Here is a 14,171-nt window from a genome sequence, read left to right as displayed (position 1 = left end):
TAAAACTGTGTAAGTCTGCTTACTTCTTTGTCTTCTTTTCTGCATTTCAGTGCAGTAACAATATCTTGGTAGGGTTGGGTAGGTATTGTCACAGTTTTAATCACTTTGGGTGGTGGTGCAGGAGCCTTAAAAACGCCATCATCTTTTTGATTTGGTTCCTTTGAAGACAGCCTTACCTATTAATAAAGGTATTAAATTAGTTGTTTAAATATATAAAAATATTAATATTACCTAGCAAATTAAGCTTCAAAAACCCAGAGTGATAAATGCCAAACAAGAAGAAAACAAAAGGTGGGGAGAAGCCTCTGAAAAGTCAAAAGGGAAACTTTACTTTAAAAGCAAAGTAGGGGCCTCCCTGGTGGCTCAAGGGGTTAAGCACCGCACTATGAAGCAATCCTCAGCCCCTGCAGCACAAGTTCAATCCCCGGCCGGCCAGGGAGAAACCCACATGGCGCAGCAGACCTCTCCTATCTCACCCACTGCTCCCCTCAGCAGTGTATTTCAGTCAATCTGCCTGTTCTGTTCCCCACTCTGTCTCTGGTGGATCCTCTCACCACCCCCACCCCTGCATCTCTGGCCTGTGCCCCAGCTCTTGTATGCATAAATAAATAAATCTTTAAAAACAATAAAATTAAAAAATAAAAGCAAACTAGTCTACAGTTTAGGGTAGAAATAATCGTAGGAAGAGATTAGTATAGACCAACATTGTATAAATTATAAATATGCAGAATGATTTTGTATTAGCAAAATAATAAATAATCAAGTTGATATACTCAAGACAGGAAACTCTTAAAAGACCTTTATTTCTAACTTTTCCCTAGTTCTATGAAGTCATTCACTGATTGCTTCAGACATGAGATATTACCATTAATCTAAAGTATTAATGTATGATACGACCAGTTATTCTGAAGAAAATAATTTAGTAAAAATCTTTCAAATGTAGGGCCTCCCTCGTGGCACAGAGGATTGACTGCAGCGCTGTGAAGCTGTGCGTAGCCTCTGTGGTACAGATTTGATCCCAGCCAGCCACAGAGATACCCCACATGGCACAGGAGACCTCTCCTGTCTCCCCCGCTGCTGCCCTCACCAGTGTATTTTATTCAGTCTGCCTGTTCTGTTCCCCACTGTCTCTGGTGAATCTTCTCACCCACCCTTCCACACATCTGTCGTGTACACCGGTTCTTGTATAAATAAATGAATCTTTAAAATAAAAATCTTGGGCCTCCCTGGTGGCGCAAGAGGTTAAGCACTGCACTATGAAGCAGTCCGCAGCCTGCTTTTCAGAGGCTTCTCCCGACTCTGTGGCACAAATTCGATCCCCGGCCGGCCAGAGAGCAACCCACAAGGCGCAACAGACCTCTCCTGTCTCGCCTGCTGCTCCCCTCACTGGTGTATTTCAGCCAATCTGCCTGTTCTGTTCCCCACTGTCTCTGGTGGATCCTCTCAATCCCCACATCTCTGGCCTGTACCCCAGCTCTTGTATGTATAAATAAATAAACCTTTCTAAAAAAAAAATCTTTCAAATGTATTTTGAATTGAAAGGTTATTACTGAAATGCAGGAGGAAAGTTCTCCTTTGAAATTAACCACTCAGTCACTTAAGACCAATACAAGATGTGATTTACAATGTAGTTTTTAACAGCGAATACAAATTTCAAATATGGAATAATTTGCTCTTAAGACACTAGATATTGTAATTTTACAAAATGTGGGTGTGGAGTAGAAAGTCATTCAATATTTTCTAAGGTTTTTATTTATTACGTAGAAGCTGTACCAGAATTTTTGCTGTCCTGGTTCACAATCCTCACTTTTCCAAGGAATTAAATCAAAGCCACTAAATTTCAGTGTAGAAGACCAAAATAGACAGTTAAATAGAAAAATCAGAGACTTCCAAATTATTATAGCAGATTCATTTATAATCTATTAAACAAACATGGACTTAAAAACCACAGTACACTTACTGTGACACTCTGAGGTTTTACGACTGGTGGACCAGGCAGTTCTTCTGAGTCTGGATGGTTCCAATGTCTAGCATTATATACAGCTTTTGTGGGAGACTAGAGAAATAAGAAAAAGATGGACTGTTTTGTGCCCTTATAAAAATGCTCATTTAGTAAACATATATTCAAGAGACAGAGTAGGATGGATAATACTTGGCTCATATTCCTATTGTACCTCCCATGACTCGCCTCTGGCATACATGGTATCACTGTGGTCTTCTACCACAAAATTGACAATGAGTGCTCTGAGCAACTATTACCAACCTAGAGAACACACTAAACTTCTTGCTAGGCATGTACTAACTTAATAATTAAGTTATTGCAACATGTTCTTTATTCCTCATACTACTGATTCATGCCCTATATTTTTCCAACTATGGAAATCAGACAGCTTATGGCAGGTGATACAGGTTGTCCATATTCATGTATGTGAAAATACTAGGGCCAGATGAGTACTACCAATCAGAAGTTCTCAAATTATATAAAGTATGATAAATGTAACAGTGGAGTTCATTGCAGTGCCATCTAGTAACAATTGATTTGTGCAGCAAAATATATAAATATTTACAAGGAATAAGAAAAAGCCATAATTTTCCTCACCTCCATTCAGGTTAGCTTGCTGTCAATTACGATAAACTTACAAAAAAACTATTTCAAAATTGAAATAAGGAGGTGTGAGCATGCACAGTGAAATTCATAGGATTAAATCTGTATCGGAGGAACAAATTTTCATTTTCAAAAGGAGATTAAGTGAAGACTGACAACATTTCCACCCTTCACAAAAGCAATGTTAAAATTATGTCCTTTAACTTCAAATAAATGGTGTGATCTCTCATTAGAGATTTTCTCTTTGTAGGAGAATAGTCATCTTCCTATTTTGGCACCATATCTAAAAAGACTACCAGTGGAGAAACACTTTAAAATTGGTTAAAAATCTACCTCAAGGTTTCCCTGCTGGTGCAGGGGTTAAGTCTCAGCACTGTCAAGCAATTGCCACCCACTGTGGCATGAGTTCAATCCCAGGCCAGGGAGCTAAAGCAGACTACTCAGCAGACCTCTCCTGTCTCTGTCTCGCCTGCTGTTCCCCTCAGTAGTGTATCTCAGTAGATGGGCCTGTTCTGTTACCCACTGTGTCTCTAGTGAATCCTTTCACCACCCAACCCCCCACCCCTCCACCCCTGGCCTACACTCTAGTGTAGGCCTCAACAAAATATTATTTGCAAAATAAAGATGCAAAAAACTTAACAAAATACCAGAAAAACCAAGTTAAGACCAACCATTACCATGACCAACAGGAATTTATACACAGTGATGGAGGAATGGTTCAACATATGAAAATCAACCAATGTGATTTGCATTACAGAAAGAGAGAGCGAGAGAGCGCGAGCAAGCGCACGCGCGCACACACAGATGTTATTTTCTATTTTTGTTTTTAGATACTAGAAGACAGAGTGGGAAACAGAACATTAACAATCACATAATCTCAATTGATGCAGAAAAAAGTTCTTGACCCTTTCATGGTAAATACACTCAAACAACTAGTAACAGAAGAAAATTACCTCAACAATGCAAAGGTCATCTATGAGAAGCACACAGTTAACATTATACTCAATAGTAAATAAGAAATAAGGTAAGGATTGTCAGTTCTCACTGTTTATATCAACAGAGTGCCAGACACATAGAAGCAAAAATAATTAGTAAAGAAAAGGCATACAAATTGGAAAGGAAAAAGTAAAATTTATCTCTCACAAATGAGATGCAGAAAATCCTAAAAATTCTAACGAAATACCTGTTAGAACTAATAAATTTATTCAATAAAATTGTGCAATACAAAATCCACATACAAAATTAGTTGCATTTACACACATTAACAAAAAAAAACAATCCAAAAGTGAAATTTAAGAAAATCCTTTTTACAACAGCACTGAGAAGAATTATATAGGGATAGGGCCTCCCTGGTGGCACAAGGGGTTAAGACGCAACCTATGAAGCTATCTGCAGCCTCTGCAGCATGAGTTCCATCCCCTGCCAGGGAGCTAACCACATGGTGCAGCAGACCTCTCCTGACTCGCCCACTGCTCCCCTCAGCAGTGTATTTGGGTTGATCTGCCTGTTCTGTTTCCCACTCTGTCTCTAGTATCTAAAAACAAAAATAGAAAATAACATCTGTGTGTGCGCACGCTCGCTCGCGCGCGCGCGCGCTCTCTCTCTCTCTCACACACACACACACACAGAGAATAGGGATCAGTGAAGAATGAAATAGGGAGGGAGGGTGGGAGGATTAAAGACTGACTCTGAGTTTACAAGACTTCAAAATGACAATTCCACATGCACTTAAATTGTATGTAAAAACCTTTAAAAACCACATAATGCTCTATCACATACTAGTATCATTCTGTGAAAATGACTGTCTACAGTATCTACAAAAACAGGGGCCTCCCTGGTGGTGCAAGAGGTTAAGATGCAGCACTATGAAGCTATCTGCAGCCACTGCAGCAGGAGTTCGATCCCTGGCCAGGGAGGTGACCCACATGGCAAAGCAGACCTCCTCTGACTCACCCGCTATTCTGCTCAGCAGTGTATTTCAGTACATCTGCCTGTTCTGCTCCCCACTCTGTCTTGGGTGAAGCCTCTCACACACACCCCCACACATATCTGGACTGTATCCCAGCTCTTGTATGCATAAAATAAATAAATCTTTAAAAAAAAAAAAAACCCACACAGTTCATTGAAAATGAAAAATCACCCTTAGCAATATTTAACAGCCTAGCTAAGTTTTAAGAAATTATCACCTGAATTGTACCACCAGATTTATCTTCAATCTTGTTACTTTTACTCCAGTTTAAAAAGCATATTAAGCACTTCCTTAACTTTTGGTTAAAATATAAAATATTTGTGAATTATATGTTCTGCAACCTAATGAGAAAAACAGGACAAAATAGGTAGAAAGCTCTTACAAATACTCTAACAGTCTAAAGATAGAGAACCATTTTCACATACTTCAGTCCTGGTATTCCTAAACATATTATCATTTTTTATTTATTATACAATGGTCTGAAGAACAAGCAACACTATTTCAGCTAAGGAAAAATGCATGCCAATGGGAGATCTATGGAGCATTTATCCATAAGGAAGAATTAAGTTTCTATGTATGAAAACAATAAATAAAAATCAGTTTTAATTTATTATAATTTGCAGGTTTTAACAATTCTAATTCCAAAGCTGTAGTTAATAAGATTGGCTTGTTGAATCACAATTATAAAGCAAAGGAAGTAATTCCTTCATGAAAAGCTGAGAAGAAATGACATTATTATGCGTTATCCCTCATTTATTTGGTTGCTAAAAAGGAAAAATATGGAAATTACTGCTTTTAAGGATAAGAATTTTCATTAAGTACCAAATTTAAGCTTTAAAGAAGACTGTGTACTAAAAGAGGACAGAAATAGTAAACTCATTAGAATTCATCCAGTATTAACCCACACAAGGATATCATGAGAACATAATCACATCTTCACCAGTAATTTAATCAGCATGCTCTAGAAGCAAGTTTAAAAAGTAAAAAATACTGTGATGCACAACTCTGTGTTTGTGTATGAGGGGGGAGGGGAAGTAGCAGAGGGGAGCTGTAAACTCCTTGAGGTGAACATATCCTCCTTTTGACCCAATCATTTTAGCACCTCTAGTAGTTACTCAATAAACATTTGTTAAGGGCCTCCTTGGTGGCACAAGGGATTAAGTCTGAACACTATGAAACTATCCAGGGAGCTGACCCACATGGTGCAGCAGACCTCTCCTGTCTAGCCTGCTGCTCCCCTCAGCAGTGTATTTCAGTAGATCTGCCTGTTCTGCTCCCCACTCTGTCTCTGAAAATCCTCTCCCTGCCCCCTCCCCCCCCACACCTCTTGCCTACACCCCTGTTTAAAAAAAAAAAAATATTTATGCATGCAAGAGCTGCAGTGCAGGCCAGAGGTGCAGGGGGTGAGAGGATTCACCAGAGACAGAGTGGGGAGCAGAACAGGCAGATCTACTGAAATATACTGCTGAGGGGAGCAGCGGGCAAAACAGGAGAGGCCTGCTGCACTATGTGGGTCACCTCCCTGGCCAGGGATCGAACTCATGCTGCAATGGCTGCAGATAATGTTGCGAATTAACCCCTTGCGCTACCAGGGGAGGCCTTACACCCCAGGTTCTTGTATGCATAAATAAATCAATCTTAAAAAAAAAAAAAAAAAAAATCCAAGGTCTTTTACAATAGCCGTACCAAGTCCTAACTAAGATAAATTTGGGCAATAATCTTCATCTGAAATTAGGAGCAAATAATGACAGGGATGTGCTAAATATACATACATATCAATACATAATTTGTATATATACATAACCTAAACACATGCAACCTTAAAAAGAAACAAGAGAACAAAGAAATTAAGTAAAAAATACATTCTGAAAGCCAACTTAAAAAAAAAATTATAAACATAATCTGAAGACTTCCATGGGCCCACAGAGAGTGAGTTCCAAGTTACTACTAAATTTTAAATAAACATGTACAAAAAAATACATTTAGCTGCTATGTAAGAAGGAAAATAAGAAAATCAGGGTGGGCCTCCATGGTGGCCTAGGGGTTAGGTCTCAGTACTATCACCCTTAGACTAGGGCCCAACATGGATCCCTGGCCAGAAAGCTAATACCACATATGGCACAGCAGACCTCTCCTGTCTCAACCGCTACTCCCTTAGCAGTGTTTCAGTAAATCCGCCTGTTCTGCTCCCCCACTCTGTCTCTGGTGAACCCTCTTGACCCTCCACACCTCTGGCCTATACCCCAGCTTTTCTATGCAAAAAAAAGAAAAAGAAAGCCAGTGCTTATGTTATAAAAAGAAATACAAAAAAGATAAAGCAGACAACAAAGAAGTCCATTCCCTACAAAGTGTGTGTGATGGACTAGAATGAACATCACTGACCTTACTTACGCTTTTGCATAAAAAATTTTGACTTTTGGGGGCATGTGAACATTGTACATTCTCAAAAACAATCACCACCACCACCACTGAGAATGGAAGGGAAAATACAACCCAAAAAGCAAACGAACAAATAAACTTAACCATATTTCAAATGAGTAGCAAACACAGTGAAAGGAAGACAGAGACTAAAGGGGAAGCATGTAAAATTAATCCAAGTAATTTGTGAAAATAGTGTCTCATGAGTAAGATAGAATGGGAGAAGTGCAGACTGCACACACATCCTTCAACAGACAAAAAAAATTCTTTAACTATTTAAGTTTTGAGTAAATGTATTGGTGTCCACATGAGTCAAGATGAAGACCAAAGGCAAGAAAGAACTCTGTAGGGATGGATTAGCAATACTTCGAATTCATTATTTCTAGGCATGTGTATATGCAGGGATGTATGGGTGTATAGAAATGAATGCACATGTATACACGTTTGTTTCCTAGCTCCATCTGCTTTAAGGGTTAGGAAGTAATGAGCACATCTAGTGCCCGATCTTGGTCTAATATCATACTCCACTAATAGGAATAAGGACTCTTCAAAGAATGGGCCCCCAAAAAGTAAGTGCTCATAGAATGATAGGGATATATCGCAGGATCAACAGAGCCTGCTTGATGAAGCTCCATTAGCCAAATCAGGACAAGTTTAGCTTCAAAATAAGCAATGAATTATGAACCATTGAAATAAAAAAAAAAAACCCAAGATCCATGAGTCAATACTAATAAAGGAAAACAAACACAAAGAAGGGGAGACTCAGGCTTATAACAGTCTTGAGAGCAGGCTGGCCAATGTTGACAGACGATGACAGGTGAATCTATAGTGTCAAATATATAGCCAAGTAGTGATGAGCAAATAAGTCACTGAAGCAAGGGGAAGGATGTTTCCAAAAAGAGCAAACCAAACAATTCCAAATTGTTCTGTTCTATGGCTGCAAAAAAAGTTCATGTTCTCACTACCCACAATGGAAAGCCTTATAATTCAGGGGAATCAGGTAGATATATTTTGTGGGAAGGTTGGGATACAGGCCCCAAAGGCTGCTCACCCATCCAAAATGTAAGTCTTGTAAGGATCAAATATAACTTTTAAATGTATCTCAGAATACCTATAGGGAAATATCCAGCACCCACAAAGGAAATTTCTAAATAACTAGCATGTCTCAAAAAATTATCAGATATGCAAAGAAGCAGGAAAATGCAACCCAAAATGAGAAGAATCAATGCAAAGAAACAGACCCAGAAATACAGATGCTAGAATTAGTAGAAAAGGACATTAAAAATAACTATTATAGGGCCTCCCCTGGTGGCACAGTGGTTAAGCACTGGATTGCGAGGCTGCCCGCAGCCTCTGCAGCGCCAGTTCGATCCCCGGCCAACGGCGAGGGTCCCACCAAAAAAAAAAAAAAAAAAAAAAAAACTATTATATTCCATGTATTTAAGAAGGTAGAGGAAACAATGAATATGGTAAATAGATACTAAAAAGATATAAAATATACTTTAACAGATAAAAGTTCTAATGGGATAAAGCATTACACAGTGGGGGAAAAAAATGAAATTCTGAACTATAAAGACCCTAAATACATGTTATTATTTTCTCTTTCTTCTCTTTCTTTCAAATGTGTGTCAACACTCTCAGGCTTTTCATTAAACTGTGGCAAAATTTTCTCATTTCAAACTTCATTTTCTGGGAAATAAGTTATAGTTAAGTATTCTAGCCTTTCAAACTTTAAAGATACCTAAAAATTAATAGTACTTTTATTCCTTATTAAAGCCCTTTTAGAATAAACTATTAAAGGAAAAACAGAAGAATTAAATCACAGAGAAACTAGTTTTCATTTCCCTAAGTCTTGGGTAACAAAAATCAATGAGTTACGTACATGACTTCACATAAAAGCTAAATAATACCTCTATAAAAGGAAGAGATGTTTCTGCTTTGGAATACATACACTCAGGAAATAAAACCACTCAAAATTTTCCAATGGGGGACAAATTTTATACCTCACTTGTCTTTTAAAGACATTATCTTTTTCCTTTTTGTATCCACTAGCACATACTATATGCAACATAAATGTTGCATAAGAACAGTAAAAAGTAAAAGCCAACTAAAATTAACCCAGAACTCACACTCATCTAGAAACATGTTCAGATTCAACAATTCTTTGGATTATCAAACTAGGAGCTATAAATGGGTGATAGTGGTCTTTTTACTTTTATACTTTGACCAATATTCCTTATCAGCAGACCATTGCTAGTCTTTCCTTTTTTCAGGCTTCATTTATCATGTCTAAGATATCGAGTCCATGGGAATATAGTGGCTCTTATACCTGCATCTTGACTCTAGATGCCTGGTTGGTCAATGAATCCTCAGAAACAGAAAGAAAGGAACATGGGTACAAGAATTTTACAGAAAAACAAGCTGCTTCATGAGAGTGAGTTCTAACTGCTACAGGAGTGTGTGGAAGAAACATTTGTTGGGTGGGAGGTGGGACTATCTGTCCTTTAAAATCGCTTCAAGTGTAAGATTCTGTTTTTAAGTTGACAAACTAAAATCACTTTATGAAACAAAAGAGCTTATAATATTATAAAGCTACACGTAACTTTAAAACTAGTTTTGTGTAATTTTAACATTCTAATATAACTAAATACATATTTAGGATTTATACTGACAACCAAATTTTAATTTAATTGCCCAGAAGCCCATTATCCAGTATCATATTGAATGACAGAAGGAGAGGGAAAAAAATTAGGCCCATAATGTTCCTTTGAGAATCAGACAAAAGATAATGCCAGATGGGCCCAGCATTAAACCACAGGGAGATGAAAGTGAAGGTATAAATATTTGAGAACTGAAACTGAGATTGACATTATCGTTGGTTTCATCAATAACCCAAAAGTGTTAGCTAGTAAAATAAGATGGCCAATGTTCCAGGTAAAATGCAGCCCTCCAAGTCCTGAAGGTTAGTCAGATAATTATATTGATAGAGCAGTAATCAAATTAAAAGCAAGGAAGATAGAAGAAATAGATGTACTAATATCAGCAAATATATGACAACTGCAAAAAGTGGGATACAGAGAAACTGTAGCCACCAATCAGAAACAGGGTGGCATTTTAAGAGTAAAAGCACTAAAATCGCAAAACGATCAATATAACCTTGCATAGAGACAATGGGTACTCAAATATTCAGGTTAAGTTCCAACGTAACCCCAAATCCTATCTTTACTTTTCTTAAGTGAGGATGTTTGAGTAATCATTTTAACAACGTTCTTACCAGAAATTGTCATTCTCCTCATGACATTTCTGTGGGGTGTGTTCCCCAGCTAGACCTCAATCCTGGTATGAACCTTTCTCTGTATCCCTGGTGAAGGATTGAGAAAAATTTTCACAGCTGGAATGCTTAAAGAGTTTTCTAACATGGTGAGGTGGGGAAAAGGAATAGACACCTCTTAGTCCAAATCAGTGGCATTAAAACAGAGGACTGTGGGGGTCAGGAAACTGGTTATGTACATGAAGCTTGAGCAAATATGTAAATATACTGAGAATAATGGGAAACAGACTTCTAACTGCCAGCAAAGTAAAATATGGGAAGTGAGGAGGCTAGAATAAAATTTGGGTTCGAATTAGAATTGGAGGTATCAGGGTGAACGCAAGGTTCTGAATATGCACAGATTCGATATAGGTATGTATCCGTGAGAGAGAAGAGTATATGCATACATTTACATGTGGCCAGATCTTTATTTCTAAAAATCATTCTCCCCTAAAACAAAACTAAGATTATTAGAGAAATTGCTGATTTCAGGTCTGCATATGAATATGATAAACTTTGATGTTTATCTTATATCATTAAAAAAGAAAATGCAAACTGTTAGGTGAAGGGGAAGAAACATCTACAGATTTAAGAAAATCTGTGCTTCAAAATAATGATAGTACTATCATCAAAATAAATAATGTGCGCCTCCCAGGTGCCCTAGGGTTTAAGTTTAGCGCTATCACCTCGATGGCCCACTTAGGTTGCCAGGGAGCTAACCCACATACAGAAAAGCAGACCTCTCCCTGTCTCTTCTGTTTATTCCCTGAGCAGTGTATTTCAGTAAATCCGCCTGCTCTGCTACCCACTCTGTCTCTGGTGAGTCCTCTCACCCCGAACACTTCTTTCCTACACCTTAGTTCTTCCATGCAAAAATGAATCAACAAAATATTTTAAAAAATAAAGCTAACAAATGACTGAATAAAACAGTAGTCAATATTCATACTGACATAAATAAAATAATAAGTACAGGGGACTCCCTGGTGGTACAGGGGTTAAAGACAGCGCAATCAAACTATCAGCTATCAAGCTCTCACTAGCCACTGCCGCAGGGAGCTGACCCACATGGTGCAGCAGACCTCTCCTGCCTCGCTCACTGCTCCCTTCAGCAGTGCATTTCAGTAGATGTGCCTGTTCTGCTCCCTACTCTCTCTGGTGAATCCTCTCATCCCCCACACCTCTGGCTTATACCCCAGTTCTTGTATGCATAAACAACTAAATCTTTTTTTTTTTTTTTTTTTTTTTGGTGGGACCCTCACCGGTGGCCAGGGAATGAACCGGTGCTGCAGAGGCTGCAGGCAGCCTCGCAGCCCAGCGCTCAACCGCTGCGCCACCAGGGCAGGCCCAATAACTAAATATTTTAAAAATAATAATAAATACACATGGAGGGGAGGAAAAGATCTACCTTAAAGTGGTCCTACCTTAAAGTAGAAAGCCAACTATTAATAAATGTACAAGGAATTACATTAGTAAAAACACCCAGCAATTATCATAATAAAAACTGACTCGAGCAAAAAAAAAAAAAAAAAAAAGCTAAAACTGGCGGGTGAAAGTTTGATGAAAGTCGAGAAATTTAACGGACACTAAGTAATCAGTTAAATAAACAGTAGTGGTACAAAGTAGTGAGAACATAGCACCTCTTCTGTGGTATTGACACTTAATACATATAACCTGAATCTAATCGTGAAGAAACATCAAACACAAATTGAGGGACATTTTAGAAAACAAATGATCTTAACTCTTTAAAAATACCAATCATGGTTAAGATAGAGAAAGACATGGATGTTGCTCTAGATTGATGAACAAGAGAGACTGATGACAACTAAACACAATATTTAATTCTGGACTAAATCATGGGCTTTCTGGGAGATGTGGGAGTATGGTTTATATGTTTTGTTTGTATTAGGCCATTACTAAAAAGTTAGTAAAATATGAATGGTACCTAGGATTAGGCTGTATTATTATATCAATGTTACTGGCCTCCTGGTTTTGATGAACAGCTGTACTCAGTGTAGCTCATAGTAGCGTGGTCACAGTAGTGTGGTGTGTGCACACACACACACACACACACACACCCCAATGCGAAGGGGGCCTATTTTGACCCCCATGGAACATTTGGTAATGTCTAAAAGGCATTTTTAATTATAACTGGGGAGGCTGGTACTACTAGCATCTGGTAGGTAGAGGTCAGATACAGCTAAATATCCTCTAAGGAACAGTAGACCCTCCACAACAAAAATGTATTCAATCCGGGGCCTCCCCAGTGGCACAGCAGGTTGAGCGCAGCGCTGTGAAGCTGTCCCCAGCCTCTGCAGCATGGGTTCGATTCCCAGCTGGCCAGGGAGATTCCCACATGGCACGGCAGACCTCTCCTGTCATGCCTGCCGCTCCCCTCAGCAGAGTATTTTGGTCATCTGCCTGTTCTTCTCCCCACCTCTGTCTCTGGTGAATCCTCTGACCCTCCCGCCTCCGGCCTATACCCCAGCTCTTGTATAAAAATAAATAAATCTTTAAAAAAAATTATTCAATCCATCAACAGTGTTGAGGCTATGAAACCCTCATAGGTAGGAGAAGGAAAACTTGCCACTAAAAGAAATGGGCTATCTTGAATAATTTGCCACTGTGAAACCAGGTCACAGGGGACTTAAATCTTGTCAGATTAGAGAACTATTCTCAGAGACCCAGATACTCAGTGACTTATCAACTATATGAGCATGTTTCTATTATGATGGACAAATGAAACAACTGCTGAGAACATTTCCTACACCCACGTACCTAGCCCCTAGTCTTTCTTTTGTCTCAGGAGATTTGGGGGATAAACTACACAAAAATTCCCTGGTGGTGCAGCAGTTGAGCGCTGGGTTGTGAAGCTGCCCGCAGCCTCTGCAGCACCGGTTCGATCCCCAGCCACCGGCGAGGGTCCCATATGGCGCGCAGACCTCTCCTGCCGCGCCCACTCCTCCCCTCAGCAGTGTATTTCATCGGTCTGCCTACTCTTTTCCCCGCTCTGGCTCTGGTGAATTCTCTCACCCTCCCATGCTTCTGACTGTACCCAGTGCTTGTATAAATAAATAAATAAATCTTTACAAAAAAAATAATTGTGCACAAGAGATAGGAGAATCCACCTCTCTTTTATTATGTCAAAATTTAAAGATATTTTCAAAAAATGTAAAACTGTTATTCTCACTACTTCTTTATGTTTAGGAAAAGAATTTTCATAAACATTTTATTTACATTTAATGGATTATTGTTTTAAGTGAATATTATAAGTACCTTTGAAACATGTTTTCACTTCTAATTTGATAAATATTGATAGGTGAAACACATATCATAAAAAGCTTTTAGGAAATTCACCGGAAAGGGGTCCTAAGACCAAAAAAAGGTACCTATTGTTCTGGAAGTCTACACATGTAATACATGATTTTATACAAGCCAAAACCTCACCTAAGCATTTAATAACTATTATCATTGCACCACACTACTCTCACTCTAGAGCAAGTTAGGTCTCTTGCAATCACATTTAAGCGGGAGAAGGCACCTGGGGGTGCAGAAGTATAGTATAGTACTTTGAACAGATTCCCAAGAAATAAAAGAATGAAAAGATGAAGTCATTTAAAAAAAAAAATGGATACTCATTCTTTTTTTTTTTTTTTTAATAGAGGCATGTTTTTTCTTTATTTGTTTGCTTGTTTGTTTTTGTTTTGTTTATACATGCACTGGGTACAGTCAGAGGCGCGGGAGGGTGAGAGAATTCACCAGAGCCAGAGCGGGGAGCAGAGCAGGCAGAAGGACCGAAGTACACTGCTGAGGGGAGCAGCGGGCGGCAGGAGAGGTCTGCGCACCATGTGGGACCCTCCTCCGGTGGCCGG

The 14,171-nt window shown here is 38.8% G+C and overlaps 1 protein-coding gene across 2 annotated transcripts in view; it reads right to left on the bottom strand.

The window, feature by feature from the left end:
* Window positions 1–14,171, bottom strand: part of WAPL (WAPL cohesin release factor) — a gene marked incomplete at both ends in the record, with an annotated part of 58,915 nt that overhangs the window by 22,910 nt on the left and 21,834 nt on the right. For both annotated transcript variants that reach the window (XM_084245660.1, XM_084245659.1), the window contains 2 exons: window positions 24–176; window positions 1,961–2,056. In XM_084245660.1, coding sequence (XP_084101786.1) covers window positions 24–176; window positions 1,961–2,056 — 249 coding nt within the window. The remainder of the gene's footprint in view (window positions 1–23; window positions 177–1,960; window positions 2,057–14,171) is intronic.

The sequence above is a fragment of the Talpa europaea genome (assembly GCF_964194135.1).
Source record: "Talpa europaea genome assembly, chromosome: 10".
NCBI lineage: Eukaryota > Metazoa > Chordata > Mammalia > Eulipotyphla > Talpidae > Talpa > Talpa europaea.
The sequence above is the reverse complement of the archived record's forward strand: the minus strand, read 5'-3'. Positions and strand labels throughout refer to the sequence as shown.